The sequence below is a fragment of the Trichomonas vaginalis genome, chromosome V (assembly GCF_026262505.1).
Source record: "Trichomonas vaginalis G3 chromosome V, whole genome shotgun sequence".
In the NCBI taxonomy this organism is placed as follows: Eukaryota; Parabasalia; order Trichomonadida; family Trichomonadidae; genus Trichomonas; species Trichomonas vaginalis.
This window is the reverse complement of record NC_067207.1, coordinates 18,393,472-18,406,900: the sequence shown is the minus strand read 5'-3', so window position 1 is coordinate 18,406,900 and position 13,429 is coordinate 18,393,472. Positions and strand designations below refer to the sequence as shown.

The window sequence follows — 13,429 nt, the reverse complement described above, 5'->3', positions numbered from 1 at the left end:
CGCTTGTACGGCTTCATGTAGGACAAACATTATTTTTCAACACTAACGCCAACACGTAGGACAAACATTCATGACTAACATTACTGTATAACATAAATGATTTGTCATGATTTCATCGTTTATGTTTTGTCGAAACTTCTTCATCGTAATGAACGTAAATGACCCAAAAATAATGTTTAGGTGAAGAGGTGAGATCTAACCTCTTTTCTCACCTCATTGAATTTTCATGATTTCTTCATCGTAATGAGCGTTTATGCTTTGTCATGATTTCTTCGTTTATGTTTTGTCAAGACTTCTTCATCGTAATGAACGTATATGTTTTGTCATGATTTCATCGTATATGTTTTGTCAAACATGAGCGTTTATGCTTTGTCATGATTTCTTCGTTTATGTTTTGTCAAGACTTCATCGTAATGAACGTAAATGACCCAAAAATAATGTTTATATTAGAATGTTAGATCTAACACCTTTTCTAACATGTTTTCTACCCTCTTGAATTTTCATACGGAATCTCTTCTCTCGGTTTTCCGAGGGAAGCAATCATATGAGGAAATTCTTCTAAAATTTCTTTTATCTGTTGGTTTTCAAACCAATGATATGCTTGCTTTGTAGAACGAAGAGTATTATAAGGCATTTTGTGAAGAATATAGCAATCGCCTGAATTCAGACGGTTGCTTTTTATACAAAATTCACGCAGGAAAATTCTTGAGTTTTGGTTGAAAGAATACGGTCAAGCCAAAAGTGGCTCGACCTCAAAACAAACATTTTATGAGCTTACTAAGGAACTTATGAATGAATTCAAAGGTATTTGCATACATCCTGACCTCGTTCATTTTGTTGTTGAATTCAGCAAAAATAATGTTTAGGGTAGATGGTTTTTAGGTGTCACTACGTCACCATGTCACCAGGTCATTTAACTTCTCTGAAAAAATGTGACAACATGACATTTTGACAACATCACAGGAGGAAGGCAGTTATGAATTATTTTTGAAGAACTGAAGGTGTCACCATGTCACCATGTCACCAGGTCATTTAACTTCTCTGAAAAAATGTGACAACATGACATTTTGACAACATCACAGGAGGAAGGCAGTTATGAATTATTTTTGAAGAACTGAAGGTGTCACCATGTCACCATGTCACCATGTCACCAGGTCATTTAACTTCTCTGAAAAAATGTGACAACATGACATTTTGACAACATCACAGGAAATAAATGTTTACGTTAATGTTTTGTCATGATTTCATCGTACATGTTTTGTCATGATTTCATCGTAAATGATTTGTCATGACTTCATCGTACATGTTTTGTCAAGACTTCTTCATCGTAATGAACGTACATGTTTTGTCATGATTTCTTCATCGTAAATGTTTTGTCATGATTTCTTCGTTTATGATTTGTCAAGACTTCTTCATCGTAATGAACGTAAATGTTTTGTCATGATTTCTTCATCGTAATGAACGTAAATGTTTTGTCAAGACTTCTTCATCGTAATGAGTGTAAATCAGACAAAAATATATTTTAGGTGAAGAGGTGAGATCTAACCTCTTTTCTCACCTCTTTTCTCACCTCATTGAATTTTCATGACTTCTTCGTATATGTTTTGTCAAACATGAACGTAAATGTTTTGTCATGATTTCATCGTAAATGTTTTGTCATGATTTCTTCATCGTAATGAGCGTAAATGATCCAAAAATAATGTTTAGGGTAGATGGTTAGATCTAACCTCATTTCTACCCTCATTTCTACCCTCAGCCGCTAAGCGGCGAGACCCAAAGGGTCTTGAATTTTCATACGGAATCTCTTCGTAAATGTTTTGTCAAGACTTCTTCATCGTAATGAGCGTATATTCTTTGTCAAACATGAACGTAAATGATCCAAAAATAATGTTTAGGGTAGATGGTTAGATCTAACCTCATTTCTACCCTCATTTCTACCCTCAGCCGCTAAGCGGCGAGACCCAAAGGGTCTTGAATTTTCATACGGAATCTCTTCGTATATGTTTTGTCATGATTTCTTCATCGTATATGTTTTGTCATGACTTCTTCGTAATGAACGTATATGTTTTGTCAAGACTTCTTCATCGTAATGAACGTAAATGATCCAAAAATAATGTTTAGGGTAGATGGTTAGATCTAACCTCATTTCTACCCTCATGAATTTTCATACGGAATCTCTTCGTAAATGTTTTGTCATGATTTCTTCATCGTAATGAGCGTAAATGACCCAAAAATAATGTTTAGGTGAAGTGGTGAGATCTCACCTCTTTTCTCACCTCTTTTCTCACCTCATGAATTTTCATGACTTCTTCATCGTAATGAGCGTAAATGATTTGTCATGATTTCATCGTTTATGTTTTGTCATGATTTCTTCGTTTATGCTTTGTCAAACATGAGCGTAAATGTTTTGTCATGACTTCTTCATCGTAATGAGCGTATATGCTTTGTCATGATTTCATCGTATATGCTTTGTCGAAACTTCTTCATCGTAATGAGCGTATATGTTTTGTCATGACTTCATCGTAATGAGCGTAAATGACCCAAAAATAATGTTTATGTTAGAATGTTAGATCTAACACCTTTTCTAACATGTTTTCTCACCTCATGTTTTGTCATGACTTCTTCATCGAAACTAAACGTATATGTTTTGTCATGACTTCTTCGTAAATGATTTGTCGAAACTTCTTCGTAAATGATTTGTCGAAACTTCTTCATCGTAATGAGCGTATATGTTTTGTCATGACTTCATCGTAATGAGCGTAAATGACCCAAAAATAATGTTTATGTTAGAATGTTAGATCTAACACCTTTTCTAACATGTTTTCTAACATGGAGGATTTCATTAGATATACACATTCTTCCTTCATTTCATTCTATACACAATTTACATCATAGACGATTTAATAGATATAATACTTTACTGTTTCATTAGATATAAATATTCTTCCTTCATTTCATTCTATACACAATTACATCATAGACGATTTAATAGATATAATACTTTACTGTTTCATCTGATATAAACATTCTTCCCTAAACATTATTTTAGTTAAAGTCCATCAAATATTTTTAGGATACTTTCACCAAATAATATTTATATCTAATGAAATCCTCCATGTTAGAAAACATGTTAGAAAAGGTGTTAGATCTAACATTCTAACATAAACATTATTTTTGGGTCATTTACGCTCATTACGATGAAGTCATGACAAAACATATACGCTCATTACGATGAAGAAGTTTCGACAAAGCATATACGATGAAATCATGACAAAGCATATACGCTCATTACGATGAAGAAGTCATGACAAAACATTTACGCTCATGTTTGACAAAGCATAAACGAAGAAATCATGACAAAACATAAACGATGAAATCATGACAAATCATTTACGCTCATTACGATGAAGAAGTCATGAAAATTCATGAGGTGAGAAAAGAGGTGAGAAAAGAGGTGAGATCTCACCACTTCACCTAAACATTATTTTTGGGTCATTTACGCTCATTACGATGAAGAAATCATGACAAAACATTTACAAAGAGATTCCGTATGAAAATTCATGAGGGTAGAAATGAGGTTAGATCTAACCATCTACCCTAAACATTATTTTTGGATCATTTACGTTCATGTTTGACAAAACATTTACACTCATTACGATGAAGAAGTCTTGACAAAACATTTACGATGAAGAAATCATGACAAAACATATACGATGAAGAAGTCATGACAAAACATTTACGCTCATTACGATGAAGAAGTCTTGACAAAACATTTACGATGAAGAAATCATGACAAAACATATACGATGAAGAAGTCATGACAAAACATTTACGCTCATGATGACAAAACATTTACGCTCATTACGATGAAATCATGACAAAACATTTACGATGAAGTTTCGACAAAACATTTACACTCATTACGATGAAGAAATCATGACAAAACATATACGCTCATTACGATGAAGAAGTTTCGACAAAGCATATACGATGAAATCATGACAAAGCATATACGCTCATTACGATGAAGAAGTCATGACAAAACATTTACGCTCATGTTTGACAAAGCATAAACGAAGAAATCATGACAAAACATAAACGATGAAATCATGACAAATCATTTACGCTCATTACGATGAAGAAGTCATGAAAATTCATGAGGTGAGAAAAGAGGTGAGAAAAGAGGTGAGATCTCACCACTTCACCTAAACATTATTTTTGGGTCATTTACGCTCATTACGATGAAGAAATCATGACAAAACATTTACAAAGAGATTCCGTATGAAAATTCATGAGGGTAGAAATGAGGTTAGATCTAACCATCTACCCTAAACATTATTTTTGGATCATTTACGTTCATGTTTGACAAAACATTTACACTCATTACGATGAAGAAGTCTTGACAAAACATTTACGATGAAGAAATCATGACAAAACATATACGATGAAGAAGTCATGACAAAACATTTACGCTCATTACGATGAAGAAGTCTTGACAAAACATTTACGATGAAGAAATCATGACAAAACATATACGATGAAGAAGTCATGACAAAACATTTACGCTCATGATGACAAAACATTTACGCTCATTACGATGAAATCATGACAAAACATTTACGATGAAGTTTCGACAAAACATTTACACTCATTACGATGAAGAAATCATGACAAAACATTTACGAAGAGATTCCGTATGAAAATTCATGAGGGTAGAAATGAGGTTAGATCTAACCATCTACCCTAAACATTATTTTTGGATCATTTACGCTCATGATGACAAAACATTTACGCTCATTACGATGAAGAAATCATGACAAAACATTTACGAAGAGATTCCGTATGAAAATTCATGAGGGTAGAAATGAGGGTAGAAATGAGGTTAGATCTAACCATCTACCCTAAACATTATTTTTGGATCATTTACGCTCATGATGACAAAGCATATACGCTCATTACGATGAAGAAATCATGACAAAACATTTACGATGAAGAAGTCTTGACAAAACATTTACGCTCATGTTTGACAAAGAATATACGCTCATTACGATGAAGAAGTTTCGACAAATCATTTACGAAGAAATCATGACAAAACATATACGATGAAGTTTCGACAAAGCATATACGTTCATTACGATGAAGAAGTCTTGACAAAACATTTACGATGAAGAAGTCTTGACAAAACATTTACGCTCATGTTTGACAAAGAATATACACTCATTACGATGAAGAAGTTTCGACAAATCATTTACGAAGAAATCATGACAAAACATGTACGATGAAGTTTCGACAAAACATGTACGATGAAGAAATCATGACAAAACATTTACGCTCATGTTTGACAAATCATTTACGAAGAAATCATGAAAATTCATGAGGGTAGAAATGAGGGTAGAAATGAGGTTAGATCTAACCATCTACCCTAAACATTATTTTTGGATCATTTACGTTCATTACGATGAAGAAGTCTTGACAAAACATATACGTTCATTACGAAGAAGTCATGACAAAACATATACGATGAAGAAATCATGACAAAACATATACGAAGAGATTCCGTATGAAAATTCAAGACCCTTTGGGTCTCGCCGCTTAGCGGCTGAGGGTAGAAATGAGGGTAGAAATGAGGTTAGATCTAACCATCTACCCTAAACATTATTTTTGGATCATTTACGTTCATGTTTGACAAAGAATATACGCTCATTACGATGAAGAAGTCTTGACAAAACATTTACGAAGAGATTCCGTATGAAAATTCAAGACCCTTTGGGTCTCGCCGCTTAGCGGCTGAGGGTAGAAATGAGGGTAGAAATGAGGTTAGATCTAACCATCTACCCTAAACATTATTTTTGGATCATTTACGCTCATTACGATGAAGAAATCATGACAAAACATTTACGATGAAATCATGACAAAACATTTACGTTGTTTTGACAAAACATATACGAAGAAGTCATGAAAATTCAATGAGGTGAGAAAAGAGGTGAGAAAAGAGGTTAGATCTCACCTCTTCACCTAAAATATATTTTTGTCTGATTTACACTCATTACGATGAAGAAGTCTTGACAAAACATTTACGTTCATTACGATGAAGAAATCATGACAAAACATTTACGTTCATTACGATGAAGAAGTCTTGACAAATCATAAACGAAGAAATCATGACAAAATTTACGATGAAGAAATCATGACAAAACATGTACGTTATTACGATGAAGAAGTCTTGACAAAACATGTACGATGAAGTCATGACAAATCATTTACGATGAAATCATGACAAAACATGTACGATGAAATCATGACAAAACATTAACGTAAACATTTATTTCCTGTGATGTTGTCAAAATGTCATGTTGTCACATTTTTTCAGAGAAGTTAAATGACCTGGTGACATGGTGACATGGTGACATGGTGACACCTTCAGTTCTTCAAAAATAATTCATAACTGCCTTCCTCCTGTGATGTTGTCAAAATGTCATGTTGTCACATTTTTTCAGAGAAGTTAAATGACCTGGTGACATGGTGACATGGTGACACCTTCAGTTCTTCAAAAATAATTCATAACTGCTTCCTCCTGTGATGTTGTCAAAATGTCATGTTGTCACATTTTTTCAGAGAAGTTAAATGACCTGGTGACATGGTGACGTAGTGACACCTAAAAACCATCTACCCTAAACATTATTTTTGCTGAATTCAACAACAAAATGAACGAGGTCAGGATGTATGCAAATACCTTTGAATTCATTCATAAGTTCCTTAGTAAGCTCATAAAATGTTTGTTTTGAGGTCGAGCCACTTTGGCTTGACCGTATTCTTTCAACCAAAACTCAAGAATTTTCCTGCGTGAATTTTGTATAAAAAGCGTCTGAATTCAGGCGATTGCTATATTCTTCACAAAATGCCTTATAATACTCTTCGTTCTACAAAGCAAGCATATCATTGGTTTGAAAACCAACAGATAAAAGAAATTTTAGAAGAATTTCCTCATATGATTGCTTCCCTCGGAAAACCGAGAGAAGAGATTCCGTATGAAAATTCAAGAGGGTAGAAAACATGTTAGAAAAGGTGTTAGATCTAACATTCTAATATAAACATTATTTTTGGGTCATTTACGTTCATTACGATGAAGTCTTGACAAAACATAAACGAAGAAATCATGACAAAGCATAAACGCTCATGTTTGACAAAACATATACGATGAAATCATGACAAAACATATACGTTCATTACGATGAAGAAGTCTTGACAAAACATAAACGAAGAAATCATGACAAAGCATAAACGCTCATTACGATGAAGAAATCATGAAAATTCAATGAGGTGAGAAAAGAGGTTAGATCTCACCTCTTCACCTAAACATTATTTTTGGGTCATTTACGTTCATTACGATGAAGAAGTTTCGACAAAACATAAACGATGAAATCATGACAAATCATTTATGTTATACAGTAATGTTAGTCATGAATGTTTGTCCTACGTGTTGGCGTTAGTGTTGAAAAATAATGTTTGTCCTACATGAAGCCGTACAAGCGTTTGAATTTGTTTATGCATAAGATTACTCTCTTGTTTTCTGTATCTATCATACAAACATAAGCAGCACCTGTTTTTGTAAAGTTTATATGAAGTTTTCGATAGTTAAGACCTGTATAATAATAGAATGCGTCCTCATTCTCAACATAGTAGTAGAACTCAAACGAATGCTTACCATAATCTGTTATTTCAACAGCTTCGTCAGATATTTCATCAACGAACTCATAAACTATATCGCCATACTTGCTTTTATTTCTATTGTTTTCAGATTTAGAACACCAACGAAGGTTTGAGATTCTGTTGTCCGTTCTATCATGATTTATATGGTCTATTTCTTTCAAATTGTTTGGATTTTCAATCCACTGTTCTGCAATAATTCTATGCTTTAAATGTGTTTTGTTGTTTAAACTAAGCTCAATGTTTCCCATTGAGTTTGTTCCCACTAACGTTCTCATTGACGTCCTCAATATCTTCTTCCTCACTGAACTCGTCAATATTTTCACTAGCTCCTTCTGTAATGTTTTCATCGGCATTGTCATTGACTTCTTCTGTAATGTTAGATGTTGTTGTTTCGCTCATGTTCTTTCACTAATGTTAAAAAGTTATGTTGTACGAATTTTGAACAGAATTTAGAGCAGTTATGAAACAATGAAGTACTTTTACGCTATTGAAAGGAACTATGAGAGTGAAGTACATGACAGCAATGACAAAAGGAACTAATATCAAACCTAATGAAATCGCTCACGAGGACATAGAGCTTAACAAGTACTTTGTGGAGTATCTTATAAGTGAAGAGTATGTAAGACCTTACTTCATGTTTGACAGCATGAATGAGGATGTTATTTCATGGTTAAAGAATATAAGCAATGTTTTCGGTAAGTACATCATAGATGACAAAGGTCTTGTTTGTATTTTATGAGACAGCAATACGAACACAGGAACTAATGGATATTATGCACTCAACAGCAAAGAAAGGATTTAGTACTATTGGCATGAATGAACATTGCAGGAATGACATATACAACCTATGCTCACGAAAGCCTTACACAAAAGCAATACAAATGATAGAACATAAGTGTCTAAGGTCAGTAAATGAAATCATTACTGTCAGTGGTTATGAAAGAACTGTTAGCAAAGATGAGTGGAAACAGCTATTCATATTAAGGAAGGACGTTGCTGAACTAGTTAAACCTGTTGCACAAACATTGTTTCAGATAAGACCAGCAATGACTAAGAACCCTTTGACCTTAGTCAATGAGACCATAGAGGTTGAAGATAATGACATGAAAGAACTAGGAATGAATGAGAGAAGTTGTGAAGGATGTTTGAGTCAAAACACATGTTTCTTCAGAGCTGTTAAGAAACTTAGTAAAGAACGACAGAAATATTTTATAGAGAAGTATTGTAAAGGATGTGTAAATGAATTGCTTGAAATAGAACTTAGAGACACTTTCACACTAAAGGACTTGAGGAGAAATAAGTACATGAGTGAAGAAGGTATTGACATAGCTAGTGTTATAAATGACTTAAGAAGATGTGTTGTCGTTATTGACGGAGCACGTATGACATATCTAGTGAAAGGTTATGATGGAATACGAGACACAACAACACTTGTGTCAGTAGATAGCAAGGAATTCAATAAGCTCATGAAGAGTGTTTATGTAGGACGTATTGAAGAGAAGGATGTGAACGCACTGATGATTTATGAAGCGGGTCAGAACAAGAACTATCTTATGAAGTCAGGCATGAGATTCTTTGACGAAAGAGATGACATTTACAGCTATTTCAGAGGATATGAGTATGAGGTACTGAATGAAGTAGATGAAAGCATTATTGAAGGATATTTGAAACATGTTCACGATGTCATATGTAATGAGGATGAAGAGCTTTATGAGTATGTTTTGAACTGGTTCGCCTACATCGTTCAAATCCTTGTGGAAAGACTGGAACAGTACTTTTGTTAATAGGAAAGCAAGGAACTGGTAAGAATGTACTTAGTAATGTTCTATGCGAGCTCATTAGCAAGTACGCCAACAATAATATAACGGCAATAGAGAATGTGGTTGGTAGATTCAATGCTGCTATTGAGAACATGAAGCTCATCGTATGCAATGAACTAAGCTCATGCGATACGTCTAAGGTCATGAACCACGACGCACTAAAGTCAATAGTAACAGAGACTCAGTTGGACTTAAATCAGAAGTGTCAGCCAGTAAGAAAGATAGAGAATGTTTGTAATATCATCATGATATCTAACAACTTCAACTCAGTAAAGATTGACAAAGACGACAGAAGATTTGTTGTCATTGACGTAAGCAGCAGATACAAAGGAAATTACGAATATTTCTCAAATCTCATTGAAAGCTTTAATGAAGAGTTTTATTCAAACTTACTGACGGACTTCATGAAGAAAGATTTAAGTGAATTTGATGTAAGGAAGATACCATTCACCAGGGCTAAACAAGAACTCATCGAAATGAACAAAACACCTTACCAAATGTTTTACGAGGAGTTCTATGAAAAGTTTGTATCCGGATGGAATTGTACAGAGTGCTACAGAAGATATAAAGAATTTGCGAAGGAGAATGAATTCTTTGCATGTAGTTCAAATGTATTTGGTGGTAAGATGAGAGAATTTGTGAAGAGAAGTAGAAAGCGAGACGGTTCTGCAAGAAGTTATATTTACGAAGCAAGTATGATATTAGAAGGTCGTGGAAAGAAAGAAACAGTGAATTATGAGGAAGTGCTTGAAAAATTCATGGAGTACATGGGAAGCAATATAACATACAACAAAGACATATACAGTGAGTTTAAGTACTACTGTGAACAGCATGAGATTGAAGTAATGAGTAAAAGAGACTTTGAAACGCTTATGAAAGACAGTAAGGAGGTCGTTCATGAGAACAGTGTTGAAATAGTTCATGAGAACAGTGAGGAGGTCATACATGAGAACAGTGATGAAATAGTTCATGAGAACAGTGAGGAGGTCATACATGAGAACAGTGTTGAAATAGTTCATGAGAACAGTGAGGAGGTCATACACGAGAACAGTGAGGAGGTCGTTCACGATGTCGTTCGTGAAGAAGCCATTGCAACAAAGAATGAGATAAAGGATTTCATAGAACTTAACAAGGAGGAGTTTAAAGAAGGCTATGAAGTGAAAAGATGTGAAGAAGATTTCTTGGCGTATTTGAAGAAAAAGAGACTAAAACCAATGGCTCAAAATAAGTTTCAATCGATGTTTGAAAAGAAACGTTTGAGCTATGGTGGTGTAAGAAGCACATATTACTTTGTTAAGAAGTGAGGACATTTATTTTTGTCGTTAGTGTTGGAGTTTGTGTTTGTTGTTAGTGTTTGTCATTTGTGTTGGAGTTAGTACTTGATGTTAGTGTTGGAGTTTGTGTTTGTTGTTAGTGTTTGTCATTTGTGCTGAGGTTAGTACTTGTCGTTAGTGTTGGAGTTTGTGGTTGTTGTTAGTGAGAGAATAAATTAAATCATGAACTTTGCCATGGTCTCTGTCCCTAGTAGTTTTCATTAAGTTCTGGAAATAATGAAAGTCATAAACTTTGCCATGGTCTCTGTCCCTAGTAGTTTTCATTATCTCACAGAGTTAATGAAAGTCATACTTTCTATCAGATGAAGCATGCAGATGAACATAATGAAAGTTAGTGAGTTTGCCACGAGTTATGAATAAAATATTGGCATATTAGATGAGATAGCTGATGAAACAGATGAAGATAAATTAAATCTTGGACTTTGCCACACTCTGTCCCTAGTTCCTCAAAATCCTTGACAACGTTGCTTAGAAATTTTGGTTCAAAACCTCATCTGATTTTAATCTGTTATGCTACCTGTTAAGTTTCGCGAGATTATAAATGTCATGGAGTTATATAAAAAGGAGGGACAGCTAGGGACACTGGAAGTACTTGTAAGGCTATCTGTTAAGATTGCATGAAATACTAAAAAGTCATGAAATCCATTATCGCTGTGCTAGCTTCACCTTTGATTGAAATGACAAATAAAGTCACTGAAGCAATGAAACAAAAGTTTTTGGTAGAATACATTAAATCAGGAACTATTCCAGAAGGTTTTTACATTCATACTATGAAGGATGGTAGAGTTCAGTTTAGAAAGATAAAGCAACCATTAGATAAAGAAGGTATATTAAGGAAGATTAAACTTCATGAGGACAACATTGCTGAACTTAAGAAGAAGTTAGAAGAGTTGGAGAAAGCAGACGACAGTGAGGAATAAAGCAATGAATTCAACAGGGTAGAAATGAGGTTAGATCTAACCATCTACCCTAAACTTATTTTTGTGCTATGTTTTCATACGTGTGAGGGTGGTGATATCATTTATTTTTAAGTTTATTTTTATTTTATTTTTATATAAATGACGAAAACTATTGAGATAACAAACTACAACGGTCATGAGTTCAAGAATTTGTTCTTCGTTCCTCGTGAAAATACATTCTATCAGATACGAGGGAGAAAGGGTAAAGTTAGTTTGAGCGTTTATGAAGGAATGAAGAATGGAAAGTTTATACAAGCATACGATACAAACGGTAAACGTGTTTCATTACATTTGTCAAAACTTACAGGTATAAACTATGACAGTGATTTTGACCTATATGAAGAAGAAAGTGAGTCAGAAGAATATGAACTGTTATGTGAAGCACAGCAATGGGAGGAGTTGCAATACTTTTGTAAGTGAGAACGTTTATTTTTACATTAGTGAAGTCATTAGTGGTTGGCGGTTTGTAAATATTTAAGGTTAAGTTAGTGTTGTCGTTTGTGTTGTAAAATATACGTTACTGGTTTTGTAAATATTTAAGGTTAAGTGGTGTACGGAGGCGCGCAGTGCCTCAGTACCCTTGATATGTATACTAACTAAAGTTCCGAGATCTGGGTATTCTTCCTCCCATGCAAGCTTAGTTTGACTATATGTCATACCTTCGGCGCGACAATTGATGATAAACTTTTGTTGTCTACCAAGAAATTCGACTGTGAGAAATTCCATTTTTAATTTTAAACGAGCACTTGAGCCACGTTTTATCTGACTTCACCAGCCAAAAAGCCCCTGTACTAAGTGTCATGTTTTTGTTTATTTTAAAGTTTCTGCCATGTAATGGTTTACATTGCAAATTTTTTGAATACTTTACATCACCATAAAATGGCAGTACAAGGCTAGTTTATCGGTACAAGGCTCTTGAAATGACTTTAATTAAATAAAAACTGCATAATGAAAGTTTATTATTTTGCTAATAAATGAAAATATTGCAAAGCCACTAGTGTGAAATGAATTTTATGCATCAAATGTGGGCCAAAATCTTAAAGCAATAATTAGACTTTACATCTATTTTGTCCTAAATTTCATTGTTTGACTACTCTACCTTGCAACATGTAATTTAAAAGAAATTGTTAAATCCTTCATTAACTGCATATCTAATAGGAGTAGGTCCATAATCGTTTTTCATATTGACACTTAAACTTTGCGAAATGAGAACTTTAATTATTTCTATGCTATTAATATGAACTGTATAATGAAGAACAGTAGTTCCATTGCTATTTTTGGTATTTTCATTTGCCCTCGGTGAATATTGATAAAATATTATCTAACATATGTTAAAATATTTTCATATTTTACAATGGCATCTCTCCTATGATGAAAAAGAATTCACAAAGGAAGTGAATGTTGAATTGTATAGATTCAGTTATACATTTTATAAGTGAAATTTCTGATTCTCTTATATATCATTCCTATTGTAATATATAAAAATCAATCTGCAGCAATATCATGACTCAATTTCACCCTCTCCAGAAGCTCAAAAATATATTTGCAAGAAAATTGGATATGTTGATGTATTTCTGGTAACCCCATAATATGATCTTTCGCAAAC

At 33.8% G+C, this 13,429-nt stretch overlaps 3 protein-coding genes and 1 pseudogene across 4 annotated transcripts, besides 1 other annotated feature; 3 read left to right on the top strand and 1 right to left on the bottom strand.

The window, feature by feature from the left end:
* Positions 1 to 10,252: part of a mobile genetic element that runs on past the window's edge.
* TVAGG3_0359620 lies at positions 8,210 to 9,396 on the top strand (annotated as a pseudogene). The gene has a single exon. A coding segment is annotated over exon 1 (1,187 nt).
* A 1,247-nt stretch (positions 10,253 to 11,499) lies between the features above and the next one.
* Positions 11,500 to 11,784, top strand: TVAGG3_0359600 (uncharacterized protein; the record flags this gene model as incomplete). Its single annotated transcript, XM_001295589.1, has 1 exon — positions 11,500 to 11,784. One exon carries the CDS (start codon positions 11,500 to 11,502, stop codon positions 11,782 to 11,784), a length of 285 nt encoding a protein of 94 aa, XP_001295590.1.
* Positions 11,785 to 11,922: 138 nt separating this feature from the next.
* On the top strand, positions 11,923 to 12,243 carry TVAGG3_0359590 (uncharacterized protein; the record flags this gene model as incomplete). Its single annotated transcript, XM_001295590.1, has 1 exon — positions 11,923 to 12,243. One exon carries the CDS (start codon positions 11,923 to 11,925, stop codon positions 12,241 to 12,243), a length of 321 nt encoding a protein of 106 aa, XP_001295591.1.
* Positions 12,244 to 12,303: 60 nt separating this feature from the next.
* On the bottom strand, positions 12,304 to 12,549 carry TVAGG3_0359580 (galactokinase protein; the record flags this gene model as incomplete). The annotated part of the gene is made up of 1 exon (XM_001295591.1): positions 12,304 to 12,549. One exon carries the CDS (start codon positions 12,547 to 12,549, stop codon positions 12,304 to 12,306), a length of 246 nt encoding a protein of 81 aa, XP_001295592.1.
* Between the last annotated feature and the right edge of the window lie 880 nt (positions 12,550 to 13,429).